Source organism: Endocarpon pusillum (assembly GCF_000464535.1).
Source record: "Endocarpon pusillum Z07020 unplaced genomic scaffold scaffold4379, whole genome shotgun sequence".
Classification (NCBI taxonomy): Eukaryota; Fungi; Ascomycota; class Eurotiomycetes; order Verrucariales; family Verrucariaceae; genus Endocarpon; species Endocarpon pusillum.
In genome coordinates, this window is record NW_006916425.1 from 1 (window position 1) to 18,729 (window position 18,729).

At 49.6% G+C, this 18,729-nt stretch overlaps 8 protein-coding genes across 8 annotated transcripts; 4 read left to right on the top strand and 4 right to left on the bottom strand.

Moving 5' to 3' along the window:
* Window positions 1-312: 312 nt before the first annotated feature.
* EPUS_07859 (uncharacterized protein) lies at window positions 313-1,398 on the top strand (the record flags this gene model as incomplete). The annotated part of the gene is made up of 3 exons (XM_007805577.1): window positions 313-371; window positions 566-749; window positions 1,231-1,398. The coding sequence occupies 3 exons, from the start codon at window positions 313-315 to the stop codon at window positions 1,396-1,398; spliced, it is 411 nt and encodes a 136-aa protein (XP_007803768.1).
* Window positions 1,399-2,533: 1,135 nt separating this feature from the next.
* EPUS_07860 (uncharacterized protein) lies at window positions 2,534-3,906 on the bottom strand (the record flags this gene model as incomplete). Its single annotated transcript, XM_007805578.1, has 3 exons — window positions 2,534-3,357; window positions 3,402-3,798; window positions 3,853-3,906. The coding sequence occupies 3 exons, from the start codon at window positions 3,904-3,906 to the stop codon at window positions 2,534-2,536; spliced, it is 1,275 nt and encodes a 424-aa protein (XP_007803769.1).
* A 2,101-nt stretch (window positions 3,907-6,007) lies between these two features.
* EPUS_07861 (uncharacterized protein) lies at window positions 6,008-6,559 on the top strand (the record flags this gene model as incomplete). The annotated part of the gene is made up of 1 exon (XM_007805579.1): window positions 6,008-6,559. The coding sequence occupies one exon, from the start codon at window positions 6,008-6,010 to the stop codon at window positions 6,557-6,559; it is 552 nt and encodes a 183-aa protein (XP_007803770.1).
* Window positions 6,560-7,559: 1,000 nt separating this feature from the next.
* Window positions 7,560-9,335, bottom strand: EPUS_07862 (Elongation factor 1-alpha; the record flags this gene model as incomplete). The annotated part of the gene is made up of 5 exons (XM_007805580.1): window positions 7,560-7,641; window positions 7,691-8,856; window positions 9,047-9,105; window positions 9,162-9,229; window positions 9,331-9,335. The coding sequence occupies 5 exons, from the start codon at window positions 9,333-9,335 to the stop codon at window positions 7,560-7,562; spliced, it is 1,380 nt and encodes a 459-aa protein (XP_007803771.1).
* A 2,464-nt stretch (window positions 9,336-11,799) lies between these two features.
* EPUS_07863 (uncharacterized protein) lies at window positions 11,800-12,438 on the top strand (the record flags this gene model as incomplete). The annotated part of the gene is made up of 3 exons (XM_007805581.1): window positions 11,800-11,814; window positions 11,870-12,047; window positions 12,098-12,438. 3 exons carry the CDS (start codon window positions 11,800-11,802, stop codon window positions 12,436-12,438), a joined length of 534 nt encoding a protein of 177 aa, XP_007803772.1.
* Window positions 12,439-12,560: 122 nt separating this feature from the next.
* Window positions 12,561-13,667, bottom strand: EPUS_07864 (uncharacterized protein; the record flags this gene model as incomplete). Its single annotated transcript, XM_007805582.1, has 3 exons — window positions 12,561-13,168; window positions 13,222-13,579; window positions 13,635-13,667. The coding sequence occupies 3 exons, from the start codon at window positions 13,665-13,667 to the stop codon at window positions 12,561-12,563; spliced, it is 999 nt and encodes a 332-aa protein (XP_007803773.1).
* Window positions 13,668-14,711: 1,044 nt separating this feature from the next.
* EPUS_07865 (uncharacterized protein) lies at window positions 14,712-15,941 on the top strand (the record flags this gene model as incomplete). The annotated part of the gene is made up of 4 exons (XM_007805583.1): window positions 14,712-14,751; window positions 14,863-15,074; window positions 15,136-15,289; window positions 15,346-15,941. The coding sequence occupies 4 exons, from the start codon at window positions 14,712-14,714 to the stop codon at window positions 15,939-15,941; spliced, it is 1,002 nt and encodes a 333-aa protein (XP_007803774.1).
* Window positions 15,942-16,268: 327 nt separating this feature from the next.
* Window positions 16,269-17,759, bottom strand: EPUS_07866 (uncharacterized protein; the record flags this gene model as incomplete). Its single annotated transcript, XM_007805584.1, has 1 exon — window positions 16,269-17,759. One exon carries the CDS (start codon window positions 17,757-17,759, stop codon window positions 16,269-16,271), a length of 1,491 nt encoding a protein of 496 aa, XP_007803775.1.
* Between the last annotated feature and the right edge of the window lie 970 nt (window positions 17,760-18,729).

Consider the following 18,729-nt stretch of genomic DNA (forward strand, 5'->3'; position numbering starts at 1 on the left):
TTGGGCTCTAGCACGTAATAGTCCGCCGTATCCACCATGACATCTGTAGCGAAATACTACGTATGCGACGTCACACATCACAAGGGAGCACGCGTCACTTCTCCCCCCATCTCCCCCCACCAGCTCGTAGTCACAACTGCATAAAAGCCACATCCCACCTCCCAAACATATTATACTGTGGCGCAAGCTTCACAACCAAACATCATCAGAGAGCCTCGTACAATAGATACCCCAACGTCCAAAGACTAAATTCAAATCCCACATCACACCCAAACTCGTATCACAAGTGTCTCTCTCAGCAGCCAAAAAAAAATGCCCGACAGCAACAACGTAGCCTCAGGCGTCAAGGACGGCGTGACTGGCGTGACTAGGTATGTCCATTTTTTTGCATTCTTCTACTCGGTCCCAGCTCTACACAATTCCCTCGAATACAAATACACATACTATCTCACCCCCATCCCAAGCAAAGAATTTCGCTAAATATCTTTCCATCACTCCCGTCCCCTCCCCCTTCCCTCTCCCATCCAATCACAATCCCACTAAAACCTCTTCCCCCCCCAAACAGCACAGTCGGCAATCTCGCAGGCGGCCTCCTCGGCACAGTGGGCGGCATGGTTGGCGCGACGGGCAAAGGGCTCGGCGACACGGTCAACGCTACCACCGGCACCACGGCGGTCGGGGATGGGTTGCAGGGCATCACCGGCACGGTCGAGGACACGACCAAGCAGGTCGGAAAGGGGGTTGAGGATGTGGGTAAGGGGAAGTTTTGAGCCGTCAAGGTAAAAATGTCATGTCTTTGATTGATAGAAAGGAGTGGTGTGTGGGTGGGATTTCATTTCATGGCAGGAAAAAGAGAGAGAGAGGGTTGGATTGGTGGGACCCATATGCATCAATGTGAAATATCTACGATGTGGGAACTGGTAGGTGGGGTTGGAGGGGGGAATCAAATCTGTCGTTTCTGTTGTATTATTATTACTACTACTACTACGGCCTTTACTGGTACTTGGCAAAGATTATCATCGTTGTCGTCGTCATCATTATATACAAATCAAAAAGATTAACCCGGCGGAAAAGTTCGATATTAGTATCCATGGCATCTGTTCCGCATTTCGCATTCCCCCAACTCCTCATCCTCCAATACAAAGACATGACGAGATATACGTCTTGTTATGCGTTGTTGGTCCTTTTTGAACACGAGCACCCGTTCGTCCATCTACGTGGTTAGGGTAGGGTAGAGAAGAAGAGGAAGAGGAAGAGGAAGAGGAAGAGGAAGAGGAAGAAGAGGAAGAGGAAGAGGAAGAGGAAGAAGAAGAAGAAGAGGAAGAGGAAGAAGAAGAAGAAGAGGAAGAGGAAGAAGAAGAAGAAGGAGAAGCCTTCATATGCGCCTGCCATTCGTAGCTGTCTGGCCCCCTTTACTCTTACTCTTTCTCTATTCTCCCATCTCAATCTCACCAAGTGGCGCAAACAGAAGGTGGAAGGTGGAAGCTCGTGTTGGACCAAAAGGCCTGCGGCCCTCAGAGGACCGTAAACTAGCTTTTGTCTAACAGCTCGGTATAGGAAGTATAGAAAGTTTTGCATATAGTTCAGCCTTTTTCTCCCGGCAGTAGGAGAGTTCGGTTGGGGACCTCCCAGTTTCTCCTTTCTTTCTCTCTCTCTCTCTCTCTCTCTCTTTCATTCATTCACTCATTCATTTCGTTTCGACTTGCACGACAGACAGACAGACCTCGTGAGAACCAACCCCTCCAAGAAAGAAAGAAGATGGCAAAGTCCATGACCCATAACCTGAATCACTACCACAAGGTAAAAAGAACACCAGGAAATGCAAAAAATAATAATAATACGAACAACATTTTTCATGAACTTCGTGCTGTGTGTTGAGTATAACCATCAGCACCACATACCCTTCCCCCCCCCCTTCTCTTTCCCTCTTATCCTTTTTTCAGCCTAACCAGTATAGATCATCGATAGAAAAAGAAGAGAGAGAGAGAGAGAGAGAGAGAGAGAAAGAGAAAGGAGAAACTGGGAGATCCCCAACCGAACTCTCCTACTGCCCTCCCAGGGACTCAATCCCTCATCCAGAGATCACTCGGGAGCAATACGAAGAAAAGGGGGAAAAAAAGAAAAAAGTCGGTGTAGATGTAGAGTAAGTATCACATTGAACCTGCTGGGTGGGGTACGCTCTGTAGAATGCTCATGAACGATAAAAAAACAAAAAAGGCAGATCCCCAGGACTTGTTCGCGAACGAGAGAGGCGTAGAGGTGGAACGCGAATGTAAAAGCCAATGTCAATGTCAATGCCCAAAAACTCGTGGAAAAATGGTGAACGAAATCAAGGACGACATCCTGCTGAACTGGAGGAACTTGCAGTTCAACGCTGGTGTGCTGGAGACAACAACCGCATCTCTTGGAAGAAAGTAGTTGAATTTTCCGTGAATCGCCATCTCCTCATGGCCGTGACTATCCAAATCTAAGACAGTCAATCTAAGGGCTGGCCTGACCATTAGTAGAGTTACCAAATCACAAGTGTCGCTGTTCAAGAAGCTTCTCTCCTGTCACCCCTCGCCTTGCGGGGTCCGCCCTTCAAGCTCCTGACCCGACTCAAGAATCCTCCGCCACCGGCCTTCGGCTCTTCACCCACGCTCTCGCTGGTAGTCTTTCTCTCCAATCCCGACCCTCGTTGTTTCGGACTACTGGGTGCTCTCGTCCGCCCAGCTTTCTCCTCGGCAAACACAATCTGAGCACCCTTCTTCTCGTACTCTCGATCGTAGTCCTTGAAGAACGGGTTGTTGTCCTGCATGCTCTGACTGCTTCGCAGCGGGCTTGTTGGTGTTCTCACTCGTCTCTCACCAAGCTCGGGCGAGGTGGTTCTCCCTCCTCCGGTAACCACGCGATTGTTCGAAATGCCTCTGATCTTCATGGCCAAGCTTTTCTTTCTTCCCAAACCAGCTCCAGAACCGCTTTGTACCTCATCGTAATCACTTTCGCGTCGTTGAAGAGCGGCTTTGCTTGCAGGAGCCCCTTCTAGAAACGTGCTTGTTCCCAGTCCCATGCTTTCCTCCCCGTGCAAAGGCTCAACTCTGGTGATGGGATGGAAGCTGGCGCTTCTGGTAGCGACGTCGGGTCTCGTGATACCATCGCCGTATTCGTCAACCACAGCACTAGTCGAATAGTCATTGTAGCCCTCTTCACCTTGACCATGGAATTGGGCAAGATCGATGTTGGAATTATTGGGGCCTGACCCTCCTATTGCCATATTCCGTGAATCTTTGGGGAATGCTTGCATTGGAGCCGCTCGCGATCCCTTCCGATTTCGATGTGGGTTGCAGGCATCAAAAGGTCCATCGTGGTGGAAGACTTCTATGGTTAGCATACTTCAGATGGATGATCCGCAGGCAACCCACGACCAGTCCCATATATGCTTGTCACATCCAACTTGTCAATCACGTCCAATCTGCGACTGGGCGCTCTTGGTTTTCCATCTTTTCTTGGGTCTCTATGTCGACGCTCGCGTCGTCTTCTGTCATCATTTGGATCTAGGAATTTGGTGCTTTTGTCACGCATTGAAGTATCGGAGTTGCTTCTTGGCCGACGATCACGAGACGGGTCGGTAAAGATGTTAAGTTCACCGGGTGGACCCCTTGGCTTCCCTATGTGTTGGTGTCGTAGTTCATCTAATTGTGGTGGCAGAACTCGTGATCCAGGGGGTACGTTTTCTGGTCTGGTGCTCGCACCATTGGTGTGAGTGGGAGGCGGTGGTGGTGGTCGCCTTTTTGGCAGTTCGGATATGCTCAGATTTTCCTGTAATCATCTTTGTTAGATGTGTTGGCTATACAACGCCAGATTCTTGCATACCAGTAGCTCTGTTGTGTTGTCGCCAAAAGCCGGCTTGACAGGTTGTGGTGTCATTGTGGTGGAGGCGTGTGCTGGAGCTGCCATGTCTGTTGTATCAAGGAACGGATTTCTGGAAACTGGTCGACCGTTGGTTGTTGGACTGGGCAGCGCGGGACTGGGAGGACCGTTGCGGTTTCTAAAAGGATTGTTGGAAAGGAGAGGTGAAGGGCCACGGCCTAGCAGAAGCAAGGGTGTCAGTCAGTGCACTAGAAATCATTTTGGCCCGGGGACTGGTTCACGGCAAGAAAAAGAGTTCCCGCAAGTGGTGACACTCAGGGGGGCCATACATCGCACGTCACCGTAGCCAGAAATCATGGGGAAGCAAGGATACTGACCTGTTGGAGGCTGAGCGGTAAGCGAGGCCATACTTCAATGGAAGCTCGGCGTTGTGGTTGTGAGGTTATATTTGTGGTTTGGCGCCGAGCAGTACAGTACAGTATTTCTGAAATCAGAAAATACAGCAAGCGAAATATATGGCAGAGACAACCTCGGGGCGCGAACGGATACAAGGGTAAGGTGTGATGGTTATCGCAGTTCGGTAAAGTAGGTGGAATGGCGAAGGGGAGTGGAGTGCTGTGTTTTCTCGCCTGGACCAAGAACTCTAAGGGGAACGAATCAACTGCTGAGCATTGCCTCCACAATCGATATGCTTATCCAAGATTCTACCAGTCACCTGTCTGGTATCTGCGATGACCAAGAGTAGGAAATGCAACAGCAAGATATACTGGCGCAAAGAATCTATGCTGTGGGACAGAGGAGATGTAGAGGAGTTGGAAGAATAGCCACAATAATAACTGATGGTCGAATACAGAGTAAATGCGCCACGCGTTCCCAAAGTGGACAGGACAGGACAAGGCTGTAGAAGGTGCAGGCAAGCCACCACGAAGAAGCAGAATCAGGCCTGGAACAAAGGCGAGGTGCTGCTGCCAATAACTTAAACTTCATTACTACTACTTATCGTCCTTGACCCGAGGGCCTTGTAAGATGGGGGCCTGAGTAGTTAAAGAATCGGCCGAGGCCCATAGACAGGATTGGTGGCCGTCTGGGCAACATCCAAAGCGTCATAATGACTGGGCTGTTCTAGGCCGACTTTTACGTTTGGATAGTCCCATTTCTTGTGACAGATATGCAGGAGCTAAGACGCCCACCAATTCTATCTACTACGTAGTATGGGCCTCGGCCCTGGCTGGCTGCGAGCGTCACCAAGGGGAACCATCATCCCACCCATCAAGCTCCCAGCCTCCATATTCAGTATCACCAGTGGCTTATCCTTAGCTAGGTCCTTGTGATAGATTTCGATCGACAGCCAAGAAGACTCCTGCTTCAACACTTTACATGTGTATTGCTGGCAATAGTGATACCAATACCAGGTTACTGCAGCACAAGGGCAGCTGTTGTTGATCATGTAGCATTGGAAAGCACTTCTCAGAGCAGCCGTGCCTGACGTAGTATGTAGATACTTCTCTCCTGCAAGCTGGACTTCGGATCCGAGCCTTCACCATATGGTTGCATGGCTGCATGGCCGGCTGCAAATAGATGCGAATTAACAGCCTGGCAGCGGCATGTCTTGCACAACTTTCCGTGACATCTGCATTATTCTGCAGGATTCAGCAAGTCAATCAATGGTCATGGCTTCTCTACTGGTTCTGCGCCAGCAACGCCACCCGAACAGCCAACTTGAAAGATACTTTCTGAAAGTTACTACGTAGTTAACTGTGTCTAACTTACCATCAATGTGTGCTTAGTCTGGGACTAAGAAAATATGATCTAGTTTGTATAGAAATATGTTGTTAAGATATCCGGAATCAAATAACATTATGCTAATCTAGACGTCCATAGTTATGACGGTCAGATTATGGTCATCCAATGGCCCTTTGCCGGTCTTGTAATGCCAAACCATCTGCTAACCTACCAAGGACCTCCGGACCAATAACGCGTCATTTTCAGAGCTCTTCTCCAGGCAAGTAACTCAACAAAGCAGTGTGTATCAACGTGCTGTCCGCCGTCACCTGTGACAAGACCACATTTACGGCCGCTGAAAGGACAACGCTCTAAGCAAGCGTATGTCCGCCAGCCTTGTGCATATCCATATCCAGACAGCCCTTCTTCAGTGGAGATGTCAACAACAACAGTACCCCTCTCGTCCCCCTCCAACACCACCGCAACCGCACCCAAACCCCCATCCCCGCGCTTCACCCTCGAACTCGAGTTCGTTCTCTCCCTCTCCAACCCCTACTACCTTTCGCACCTGGCCCTCACCTACCCACACCTCCTCAACCCACCTAAAGACTCGAAACCCTCCGCCAAACCATCCAACTCCACCTCACGACCAGAACCAGAACCCGAACCCGAATCCGACGCCACAAAATTCGCATCCTACCTCTCCTACCTCTACAGCTACTGGCGGAAACCCGAGTACGCGCGCTTCCTCACCCATCCCGGCGCCACACTACGGAATCTAGAGTTGCTGCAGCAGGAGCAGTTTCGGCGGGACATGATCCGGCCGGATGTGATCGAGAAGTTGTTAGTCGTTGGTAGTGGTGGTGGTGGGACGAGTAGTACTGCTGTTGAGACGGAACAGGATGGAGTGGGTGTGAAGATGGGTCAGCCAGGCCAGGGAGATTTATTGCCCAAGGAGGAGTCCGAGGTGAAGGAGGAGAAGGGTTGAAGACGGTCGGCACGAGGAGAAGGGAGGAGATACAGACGTTGCCGATAGGCGGAAGAAAGAAAAGAAGGAAGGAAGCGCGTATAGGGAAGACACAATGGAGGTGCTCACGAGAAGACGAGGCTAAGTAAGTTAGCCTACGTCACTGATATCGGCCAAAGACAAAGTCATGCCACCAATATCCGATCTCAGCTGGGTCACCTCATCACCTCCCCTCCTAGAAAAAGGATCGGGACCGCAGAACCCTCACTCCACCCAACCCTACCCAACGCGCGAGCTCGGATAGTATTTCAACCCCTCAACCTCTCTCCCTCGCAGTCCATATCCCAAGGATTCTTAGGGAACGACGCTACTCGAAGCGGTGTAAGAGAGGAAGAAAAAGGGATCAGGCTGAAGGCAAGGAGGAAAAGAACAAACTCTTGGGAACGGTAGCCGAATTCCAGAGCGAGCTGAACGCATGGTGCGGCTTTCTCTGCCATCGAGCCAGCGGGAGCGCAGATCCGAGAAATCTGGATATCAATTGGCCCAGGTTGGTGTAAGGTTGCTACGAAATATCTTTTAGGGTAGTCAAGAACAATGATGCTGCTCAATATAAAATCTTGGCAATATCCATAGCAAAGCTAGATTCAATGGCTGAATTGAGCATGATTATAACAAGCTTAAAGGAAAGGGGAATGATTGTATCTTACAAGAAGCAGTCACGATAAGCATGGTTGACCTTCTATTATGTTGATTGCCTAGTAATAGAAGACCGTATTCTATCTTGGACGGAATGACCTAGACAGCTTTTGCCCTGACCCCATATCGTGATACTGGAAAGAAAACCTCGTATCACATCAGAGCCATGCTCTGTCAAGTACCCTAAAGCACCGGCTAGAGCTCACGAAATGGAAGCATGTAAACGACAAGACCCAAGTAAACTGGCTGTGAAACCGGACCATGATCCCCTGAGGCTGATCACAATCCACCACAAACAATTCTCACTCTCCCTTGCCAACACCTTCTATTTCTTCGAGGCCTTTTGGGCAGCCTTGGTGACCTTGCCAGCACCACCCTTGTCGGTCTTGGCAACCGACTTGATGACACTATACAGTCATTAGTAGAGCCGGAGAGATAAGGAAAAGTCAAACTCACCCAACAGCGACGGTCTGTCTCATGTCACGGACGGCGAATCGACCAAGAGGTGGGTAGTCAGTGAATGCCTCAACACACATTGGCTTGGATGGAACCATCTTGACGATGGCGGAATCACCAGACTTGATGAACTTAGGAGCGTCCTCGACAGACTTTCCAGTTCGGCGATCAATCTTCTCAAGCAGCTCGGAGAACTTGCAAGCAATGTGTGCAGTATGGCAATCGAGTACCGGTGCATAGCCAGCACCAACTTGACCTGGGTGGTTCAGGACGATGACTTGCGCGTTGAAAGAATCAGCACCCTTGGGAGGGTCGTTCTTGGAGTCACCAGCGACGTTTCCACGACGAACTTCTTTGACAGAGACATTCTTGACGTTGAAGCCAACATTGTCACCTGGGACACCTTCGGTGAGCTGTTCGTGGTGCATTTCAACGGACTTGACTTCGGTGGTAACGTTGGCGGGAGCGAAGGTGACCACCATACCGGCCTTGATGATACCAGTCTCGACACGACCAACTGGAACTGTGCCGATACCGGAAATCTTGTACACATCCTGAAGGGGAAGACGAAGCGGCTTGTCGGTTGGTCGGGTGGGAGGGTCGATGCTGTCAATGGCTTCGAGAAGGGTCTTGCCGGTTGACTTGGTCTTGGTCTCCTTCTCCCAGCCCTTGTACCATGGTGCGTTGGGTGAGACATCGATCATGTTGTCGCCGTTGAAGCCGGAGATGGGGACGAAGGGAACAGTCTTGGGGTTGTAGCCGACCTTCTTGATGAAGTTGGAAGTTTCCTTGACGATTTCGTGGAATCGATCCTCAGACCATTTGGTGGTGTCCATCTTGTTGATAGCGACGATGAGTTGTCTGACGCCAAGGGTGTATGCGAGAAGAGCATGTTCACGAGTCTGACCATCCTTAGAGATACCAGCTTCGAACTCACCAACACCGGCGGCAATGATGAGAATGGCACAATCGGCCTGAGAGGTACCAGTAATCATGTTCTTGATAAAGTCACGATGACCAGGGGCATCAATGACAGTAACGAAGTACTTGGGGGTCTCGAACTTCCAGAGAGCGATATCAATGGTGATACCACGCTCACGTTCGGCCTTGAGCTTGTCGAGAACCCAGGCATATTTAAAGGAGCCCTTGCCCAGTTCAGCGGCTTCCTGAGATGAGGTTAGCCATCATGAAAAGATGCCGGTTAGGGGTTTTGATAGTGGGGTGGTAAGGATAAGGAAATTTCTTTGCACGGGTGAGTTTCAAAAGCTGAATGTGATTTGCCCCTCCCCCACCAAAATTCCGAATGGACAAAAAGGCAGAAGTGACTTGACAGTAAGACTTGACCAAAAGACTAACCTTCTCGAACTTCTCGATGGTACGTTTGTCAATACCACCGCACTTGTAGATCAAGTGACCTATTCCAATTGTATGAGTATACGAAGTGATGGTAAGGCTGGGATTCAGCTCATACCGGTGGTGGTAGATTTGCCGGAGTCGACGTGACCGATGACAACGACGTTGATGTGAGTCTTTTCTTTACTGTGAAGCAAGAGGACAGATTAGCGATGATCATTGAGGTAGTGCGACTCAGCCGAGGGATAATTGAAGCTCGCATCGTGGCTGTACAGAATTTTGCTTACCCCATGTTGGCGGCAGTGTGGGAAGAGTGATTTGAAGTCTTGTAGTTCTTTGGAAGAGACTAGAAGATATCAAGTGAAATGCTCAGATACCACGGCCTATGTGCGTAGAGGTGCTATTGATGATTAGTATAAGAATGAAAACAAAATGGTGGTGGTGGATGGACTCACTGAGCGACGAAGAGAAAGAAAGGAATTTTGTGTGTGCGGCCAGGCTTTTGTAGAGGGCGAAAGATGGAGGGGCGGCCAGGCATGATTCACCAGCTGCGGGTCTTGGCAAGCCAATCAGAGCGGGGCACCATCTCTACTGGAACATATCTGCAGTAGTAGTATTTGACATATGCATTTCTTTAACTGCCTGGGAATCAACTCGGTGTTGCGAACATTTCTAATGTCACCCTAGGCTACGTGGAGATGTACATTGATAGAATTTATCTAAACTATATCCTTGAGTGCTGTAGTACTACTTCTTGTGAGAACCCCTTGCTATGCGTTCTACGGCAAACGCCTCTCGTCCAGGGCAACAATCAATGACGAGGTGAGATGATCGCATGTGACTCATACGAGAATACTTGATGTCAATCTAGCTTGGGATATGGGGACGTTGTTTCGAAGAGGAGCATTCGACTGTGATCAGTGATCAAAAGGCCCGTGAAGGAAGGGAATAGACGTGTTGGAAAGGAGGAATATACTGTGAGCAGCTAGCTCATGAAGTCTATCTGTGATTATGTTATGAGCATCACGGAGAAGACGCATCGGAGTTTCAACCCTTAGGCAAACCAACACAGTAACTGCAGAGACTCGAGTGTTGGGAAGCCTCCGTAAGCGGTTACACAATGTGCTCGATTGCAAGCGGACAACAGTCCAGAGTCATCAGACACCACTTACCACACACGGCCCACTTGACGGCCAGACGCCTATTCTCGTAGGACAATCCCTGCGTCTCGAGCTGTTTGTATCTGTCGACTTGGCTACCTCAAGACATCTGCCATACTGTACTGCCGAGTTCGAGCACGGTCTGGGTTGATGCTTCCTAAGGGAAGGCAAGGGGTCCAGGTCAGGTTCTCCTCGCTCATGTACGCCGTTTTCCCTGTCACAGGGACAATGAGATACCGGTGGACAGTCTCCGCTTTCCGTCCCGTGCATTGAATACTAACCGATGGTCGCTTCCAACTCCATTGCAGACAGCAGTGCGTCGTGGCTGTGGCATGTCTGTTCTGCGCGCTTCAAGAGATCAGGCTTGCTCTGACGAGTGTGTGCTAACGATTTCTGATTGGGCTTCTTGATTGTAGGGCCGTTTGGCTGCATCGTTGTGCTAAGAGTGAGAATGTATCCCATCTGTATATGCTTCTGACAATGGCTGGTATTCAACTTCTCGTTAGCATATCCCCGTTGGTGCTCTCTGATGGCCGTCTATCTCTGTCCGGATTCAGAATCTCAATCGCTTCAGTACTCCCGCCATTGCTTTGAACATTTGGTACACTACAGGTCATCAGCTACAAGATTCGATGAATATTGCGTTGCTAGAACGCACTCTGTAGAAGCTGGTTGGCGGCTCATCCGCACTCCTTGTTTGCATTTGATAGAAATAGGCCTCTTGATTCGTACAATCATCAGCCTGACATTTAGGGACTTGGAGCAGTATATTAGCATGTTGTTGACTTCCGGAAAGACGCCAAGGACATACTCTTTGTGACAGGGAGATTCGTGTCATCTACTCCAAGCACATCGTCTCGCTGCTTCTTCTTCATGTAAGTTCTTTCGAAGTACGGCTTGTCAAGGATAAAGCGATAAGGGCATGTTCGGCACTCGAAAGCGTTCAGCCCAGCAGGATACTCCTCGGTGGCAGCAGTCTGCGATATTGTTAAGCTGTTTGCGCAGTTCGGGCAGACTGATGTCTTGAATCAGCAGCTGGCTCCAAGAACATGGCATGTGCTTACATGATGGAGGCATACTACAAAACGGTGCATGCGTTACCAGGTAGAAAGGCCTGACAGAACTCAATCCATTAATTTGGCCCTGCTGCAATACTATCACTAAGTTAGTACGGAGTAACTTAGTAGTTAGTACTAGTAGTACGTAGTACTAAGTATCGAGGATATTTGGCTTGGCAGGACTTCTCAAGCCACTTGTCGATCCATTGACCTTGAGAAAAAGCCACAAGCCCAGAATAGATCGATTCTGGAAGTGGTTCGTCGTGCCGCGCGTCTAAGGAACAACTTTAATCAACACAACTACGTAGTAACAGTGTACTACAGGTCCTCATATGTGCTGCTTGTGAACAATCACCTCAATTGACCTCGTTATCGCCGCTATCTCTTGCAGGAGTTCAGGCGTTATCGTTCACGTCAAGTCAAACCACGTCGAGCAGCTGTACGGTCTCTTTTCCAACTCGAAGTGCCAATCACCCAGTCGTCGAAAGAAGTGTGGCATTCAGGTAAACAGGACGGCCTACTGGCACACATAGCCGGTATGGCTGATAATGAGGTACGCAAAGTACCCTTTACTCTTTCCACCCGACTTTCTGACCTAGGTTTTGTAGGGTGCGTCACCAAGAGAACAAATCGTCGAGGCCTGTCGAAGGGACAATGTCGAGTTGTTCCAGGAGGTTCTAGGTGGCATGAGTGGTCAACCCGCAGAGAAGATTGCCGACTTCTTCAACACCACAACTGATGTAATGGGCAATTATCTTCTGCATGTTTGTGCGACATATGGAAGCTGTATGCACCGTTTTCTAGTTCTCTGCACCTACAGTGGCTAATACTTGCAGACGATGTAATGGATGAGCTGCTGAACATTGAGTACCTCGAATGTGACCCATTTACACGACGTGATAAGGAGACGCCCATACATACTGCAGTCAGATACGCTACAGAACGGGACATCGAGATAGGTACAGCAATGGCAAAGATGCTTGTGGATGCTGGTGGAGATCCTCGGACAAAGGACAAGCATGGAAGAACGCCTGCTCAAATGTGTGATCCCAAGACGAGCGAGCTGCGGAGCTGGCTCATCAGCCAGGAATACATATTGAGAGAAGGTCTCAAACAAGAAACGCAAGAGACAGACGGAGACGATGGACCTACAGGCTCCGCTTCAGACTCTGAATAATCCAATCATTAAACGTTGAAGCTGGCTAGCAAGGGGTTGACCTTGGCTGATGTAGACATATCACGCAACAATGCATATAACATCAACTCAAGCAGGGAAACCACGTGCATTATGCGCCGGGATCATTCATCATCAGTGTCATCCCTTGCGCTTGGCCTAGCTCTACCTCTTGTGGTTCTGGACCTCTCAGCACTGCCGTTGACTTGTGGTGTCTCCTCTGTCCCTTCATCCACCACAACGCGCTGTTGTGGCTGCAAGCCAAGGCTTCTCTCGAGCTTCCTTTCCAGCTCCTCATCTTCCTCCCCGCTTCCTCCATATACGGCTCGCACAAATCCTTGCACGCCTCTTTCACCAACTTCGATCTTTCCCCTCGGCCCGACGACCCATTCGATTATCTCTTCACCGCTGCTTGTGTCTCGACGTTTCTCCAGATATCCTTCTTTGACGAGTTTCTGCAAAAGCTTTTCCGTCGACAAGATCGGCGTCCATTGATCTGCGTTGGCCCGCTTCAGGTAACGCTCCAGTTTGTTCTCAGGCAGGGAGCCGTTGTTCAGGAGGATCAAGGCTATGATGAAGCTGTACAACGCAGTATATATGGCTTCGGTACTTTCAGAGGGTGCTTTGGTGGGAGGCAGAATGTCCGGGTCGAATTTGTATTCTGGCGGTAGAGTAGATGTAAGAATCCATGATTTCGATGACGTTGACGGTACTTTTTGAGACGCCTGAGCAGCTGCGGATACGTGTTCAGAAATCGGTTTCCAAGCTCATAGGCAGCTAATTTACCTCTTCGCTGTGAGATTGTGAACTTCTCTTTCGACGGCAACTCCTCCATCTGCATTCCAAACTTCGTCCTCAATTCATGTTGCGCCCTCTCAAAGACTACCTTGAACTGCCTTGTCCCAGTCTCTCCAAGTACCTTGGTACTGATGTCCGCCCTTCGGATTGGTATGCGGGAGTACTCGCAAGAAAGTGCTAGCCGCACAAGTTTCTTCATCATCGTTTCCACACCAGTTGCAGTCTGTGTTTGAGTTTGTGTCTCTGGCTCCGAAGCTGTGGAGCCAGCTTCTTCGTCGCCATCTTGTTGCACTCTGCGACGTCGAGCAGGTGATTCTGAAGCTGAGGATTCGGGGTCATTGCGCTGCTAGACGATCGGTGAACAGACTTCTAATACTGGGGGCTTTGGTTGTGCTACCTACCTCAGAGCGTCGTTTTCGACTGTTGGGAGCCATACTAATAGATTCTGTATTGGTCGAACAATTCCAATCCAGCTTGGTCCGATACGTCCGCATGCACAACGCTATAGTGATTGGTTGGCGGACGACGCGTCTGCGCGACGTCTGGAATCCGCCCCTTTTGGGAAAGCTTGGAAAGAGTCTTGGCCTTGAACACCTTACCACATCCAGTGAAGCCTCTCGTATCTTGTTCCGATTTCATGTTGTTCAACACGAGCCGAGGACTGTACAAATGCTTGTACCAAAAACCCTTTTGGGATAACATGACTAACTGACACCCCCCCATTGGCAACACTTTCAGGGCCCGTATCTCTATGCCTACCAAAACCTTCAAGCCACCAGTTTCAGCTCGCCGCCATTTTATCAGATCAATTGCAACCAGCACAGAGATGAATCCAATGGACAGAACCAAGCAATGTTTGTCTATATAAATGTCTACTTGAATTCTGTCTCCAGAATAAGGCCAGCAACCTTGAAATATGTTACAAGCCCCAAAACGCCAAGTAATCATGTTGCAAATGGGGGTGTGTTGCAAATGTCATTTGCCCACGTTATCTATAATCTGGCCGCGTAGTAGTGTTGAGGGCACAGCTATCCATTGAACCTCTAAGTTTCTGCCTGAAAACGAAGAGAGCTTGATCCGGTACGTCGAGAACAACATTCGTCAGCAAATGTCGCGCTATTATGCTGTCGGACGAATTCTTCGAATCATACTACACGATTTTGGTCCTGTAGACTGGGAAATGCCATCTATCTCGTATTCTCTGGCTTCCTTGGCTACAGCCCTCGTATCGATCTATTGCAGCTGCCTGCTACGCTTATGGAGCAACACAGCAAGACGTTGCCAATGGTCCTCTCTTTCCCACGTCCCAGCTGTTTGAGTGCCTGGCAGCGAGTATAAGAACAAGCTGAAATCTACTGACCACTTTCCCTACTGTCCCTGCTCATCAAACAAATATATCCTATTCCACGTTTTCTGATATCAGCTTCGTGATACCCTTGTATTTTTTCTCACTGTCCATCGAATTCAATCCTCTGATCATGTCTTCGACCAAGCTCGTAACGGTCTTCGGTGCAACTGGTGAGCATCTAGCTCATCTCTCTCTTTTCTAGAAGTCATACAGCGTTTCCCCCGGCTTTGTGTCTATTACCATTTGGTAGGGCGAGTGGCTACTTACTACCCTTCCGATAGGTAACCAAGGCGGTGCCGTTGCGCGCTCCCTTTTGAAGAACAAGAATTTCTCTGTCCGAGGCATCACCCGCAACCCCGGGTCCAATGCCGCAAAGGCCCTTGCTTCACTGGGTGCGGAAATGGTGAAGGCAGATGGCTTCAATAAAGATGAGATGAAAGCTGCGTTTGAGGGGAACTGGGGAGCTTTCGTCAATACGCAATCCGAGGACCCGGTAAATTGATCTTGATGGCCTAATACGTGTGTCGAGATCTTGCCCTGAACACAGACCACAGAGCGTCACTCAACCCGACGGCCCCAACGAGTTCGATCTCGGCAAGAGCATCATCGACGCAGCCGCCGAGGCCGGCGTCAAGAATCTGGTCCACAGCTCCGGAGCCGACACCGAGACCCTAACAAAGGGCGAGGTCTCTTGCCGCATGATGATGAGTACGGACCTCAGCCCCCAACCCGGCACCAACTAATTGACCCTCTGTTTCTACCAGACAAGCACAAGACCTTTGAACACGCCAAATCCCGCCCAGAGTTCACCAACGTTATCGCTGTCGATTGTGGCTGGTACCTCGAGGTCTTCCTGTCCGAAGAATACGCTGGAGTCCTTGGCGGATTCCCACTATTCCCAGACGAAGAAGGCTACCTCACTATGTCGATCCCACGTTGGGGCAACGACCCTGAACGCATCGGCCTCACCGCCGTAGCCCAGGACTACGGTGATATTGTTCACGGTGTTCTCCTTGATCCTGCGAAATACAACGGTAAGCTTGTTCAGGCAAACAGTGACATCAAGTCCTCCGAGGAGATTGCGGCGACATTTGAGAAAGTGACGGGGAAGAAGGCGAGGGTTAAGTATCTGCAGAGTGCGGAGGAGATGCAAACGTATGGGCAGATGGTGCTGGAGGATGTTAGGGAGATGTTTAGGTTCTTGCAAAGGGCGGAGGGGAGGTACTATAACGGGGAAGAGACTGAAGGGGAGACAGCAAAGGCATTGAAGGCTGCTGCCGCTAAGGCCATGGCTGGGAGTGAGGGGTCTGCCTTGATGAGCTTGGGGGACTTCTTTCAGAAGCATTTTGGTGGGAAATAGGGGATGATCAAGTGTATAGCGCCGGACGTCAGGAGGTGCATTCGAGCGCGGGAATAGTAGCAGCGTGTGAAAGAATCGAGATGGACAAGGAAGGAATTGATAAGATAGATACTTCCCATAGGCCAGTTCTCAGCGGCAATGTGGAAATTGAGTATATGTGACGCCGTTGGTTCCAAGATGGCGTCTCGTTCCCCAGCACTTCAGAGCCTCTCCCAACATCAATCATCATGCAAGGGGCTTCCGTCTTCGACTCTCACATTGAATTGCCATAGCTTTCCGAGGTTCCCTCTCCCGCGAACTCGCTCCCTCTAGAGCCTAATTCAAGGATCAAGCAGATCGCGCAGAGGAGCTGGGTGCATAAATGCGACCCAGACGTTGATTTCTCACCAGCTGAATGGCGCGCGCCTTCTTGTAGTCCCATCGCCTGACAAGGTTTTCCATCCTTTCCCTGCGCTGAACCACGTCTTCGCCCTTCTCGGTGACGTATTTCAAGGTTTTCTGATGCCAGAGCATGAAGTTGTGGGCTGTCCAGTTGAACTCTCCTGGTCTGGTGAATACCAAGTTCCGAACCATCTGCGGTACCGAGTCTGGCTCTCGCCAATACGAACACGCTTTGAAAAGCAACTCCGAGAGCAGCTTGTCCTCTGCCTTGATGGTGAGATAGCCTCCAGCTGCTATTGCCTGAGCTGTGGCACATTCGATGAAATGGTTCATGACTTGTCCCCGTAGCCAGACTTGACGAGAGCGAGGGTACCTATGTAGAAAGGACCTCCGGTCGAGGCGCTCATCCCTGAAACAGCCTTCACACGTGAAACCTCGATCCACTGCCATAGGGGACCCCTTGGATTCCAAGTAGGGAAGGGACGCAATTAAGGAACGTTTCGCAGCCTTGAAGCTCAGGCCCATCTCTTCCCATGCTTTATCCACTGCTCTCCCAAATCCTCGAATGGTAAGGGCCTTTGCTATTCGCACGTGCATTACAGAGGCTCGAGAGATATTTCGAACACGCATGTACTTGTGCACGAGATCTCTAATGTATCCCATGAATCCCTTTGGACAAGGGAATGCGCGGTACTTGTCAATTACCATTCGCATTAACACATCCGTGGATATTACTTGGACAGTCTTGTAACGACCCTGTTTTGCTGGCAAACGACCTGTTCCATGAATCCATTCAGACGCCCATAATACATGAGCCTGCGCCGTTCCTTCGTGCATGTCATCCCTGATCTCCATCTCAAAGCACTGGCTTGCCATGGACAATGGCAAGAAGGAGATGCTACGCTCCTGCGTCTCGCACCCACGACAGACACGGCAACATCGCAACAAGCAGATCTCGGTCGCAAAAGCGTCTGTCTCGGACTTCTGCGACGACGGGCAGAGATCACATGAGGAAGATGCCCAGGCTTTCATGAAAGCTCGTATCTGGAAATTTCGAGCTGTGCCTGCATAGAGCATGCGGGCGATGGCGTTCGAGGCATGAGGTTCCTGCAAAATCTTGGCAATATGAGGCATGGAGCGGACGTAATGCCTGATATTCGAGTTGGTTGAAGCAAAAGCGACCAAGCTTGCAATGTCGACCATTTCTAGTATTGTCAAGAGTATCTCGGGTGGTAAGCGTTCGAGTGTGCTCCGGCACGAAAATTGTCGCGGCTGCTCTTTCATGTCCTCCTCCATAACTTTAGGGGTTTGGGGAGCACTAAGAAAACGTTGCTGAGTGGTATACCAGGGATAGAGAGCATTAGCACCTTCGTCGCCAAACGGCTTTGTGTGGTCGTACTCAAGCATTGCTCTTTGAATAATGGTGTTGACGTCCATCTTGACATGGACAGAACTCATCACTTGGAGGATATAATGTAGCCGCAGAGGTGTGGGATACCTAAATACAGGCGGAAGGCTCAACAACAGAGATTAGGGTGAGCCAGTGTTCCGTATATGACGACGGATATTGCTGTGCAAGGTTGTAGGCAGGAGTTCGAGATGGCAGAATCGCTTTTTCAGCTTTTTGTTTCTATTGTGAACATACATCCACAGGAACATGCAAATTGAATGCCCAGGTCAGAGAACTTCGTTTTCTTTATGTGACACAAGCATGTCGAGAAAACACAAAATGTGAATGAAAGACTCTTAAGACTTAATACTTGTCATACTTGAAGAAACCAACAACAGATTGCATATCTATCCCATCATTAGATACCATAGAGGCATGAGAATGTCGAGCTACACATCCAGAAAGCAGTCTTCTTGTGCGGTTTGCTCGTAAATGCTGTCAATATTCAAAGTACCATCAAAGGTCTTTCCGGGCGAGACATTTTTGCAGTGTTAGCTTCAGAGGTTCGAAGTCTTGAAAGAGGTAATACGAAGCCTGCAACCCTTGGCTGTCTAACCTCTTCTAAGAGACATAAATCGCCCTACGAGTAGGAAAAGCTAGGACAATACAGGCTTAGTGTTGTCCTAGTAGTAGTTGAGCCGTAAGTACAGCCCTATCTCGAAATTCCGGGAGAGCAGCATTCGATGAGGGTGGCATGCCAGATTGACAAGTTAGTATCACCATCGCTAATAAACAATTTAGGGTCAAAGGAGACTGGAGGGTTGGCCAAAAGAACTGAGAAATCGGGACGTTTCGGGTTAGTATCGGCTAACCCCGCAACATGTTTTGCTCTAAAAACAACGTAGTACACGAAACCTGTAGGTTAGCTTAGATATAGTAGAGCTTTTGCACTCCTCAACAAGAGGATGTAAGCTGACGATAAAGTCTTTAAAGTTCTAACAACTGATTTCGAGGAAT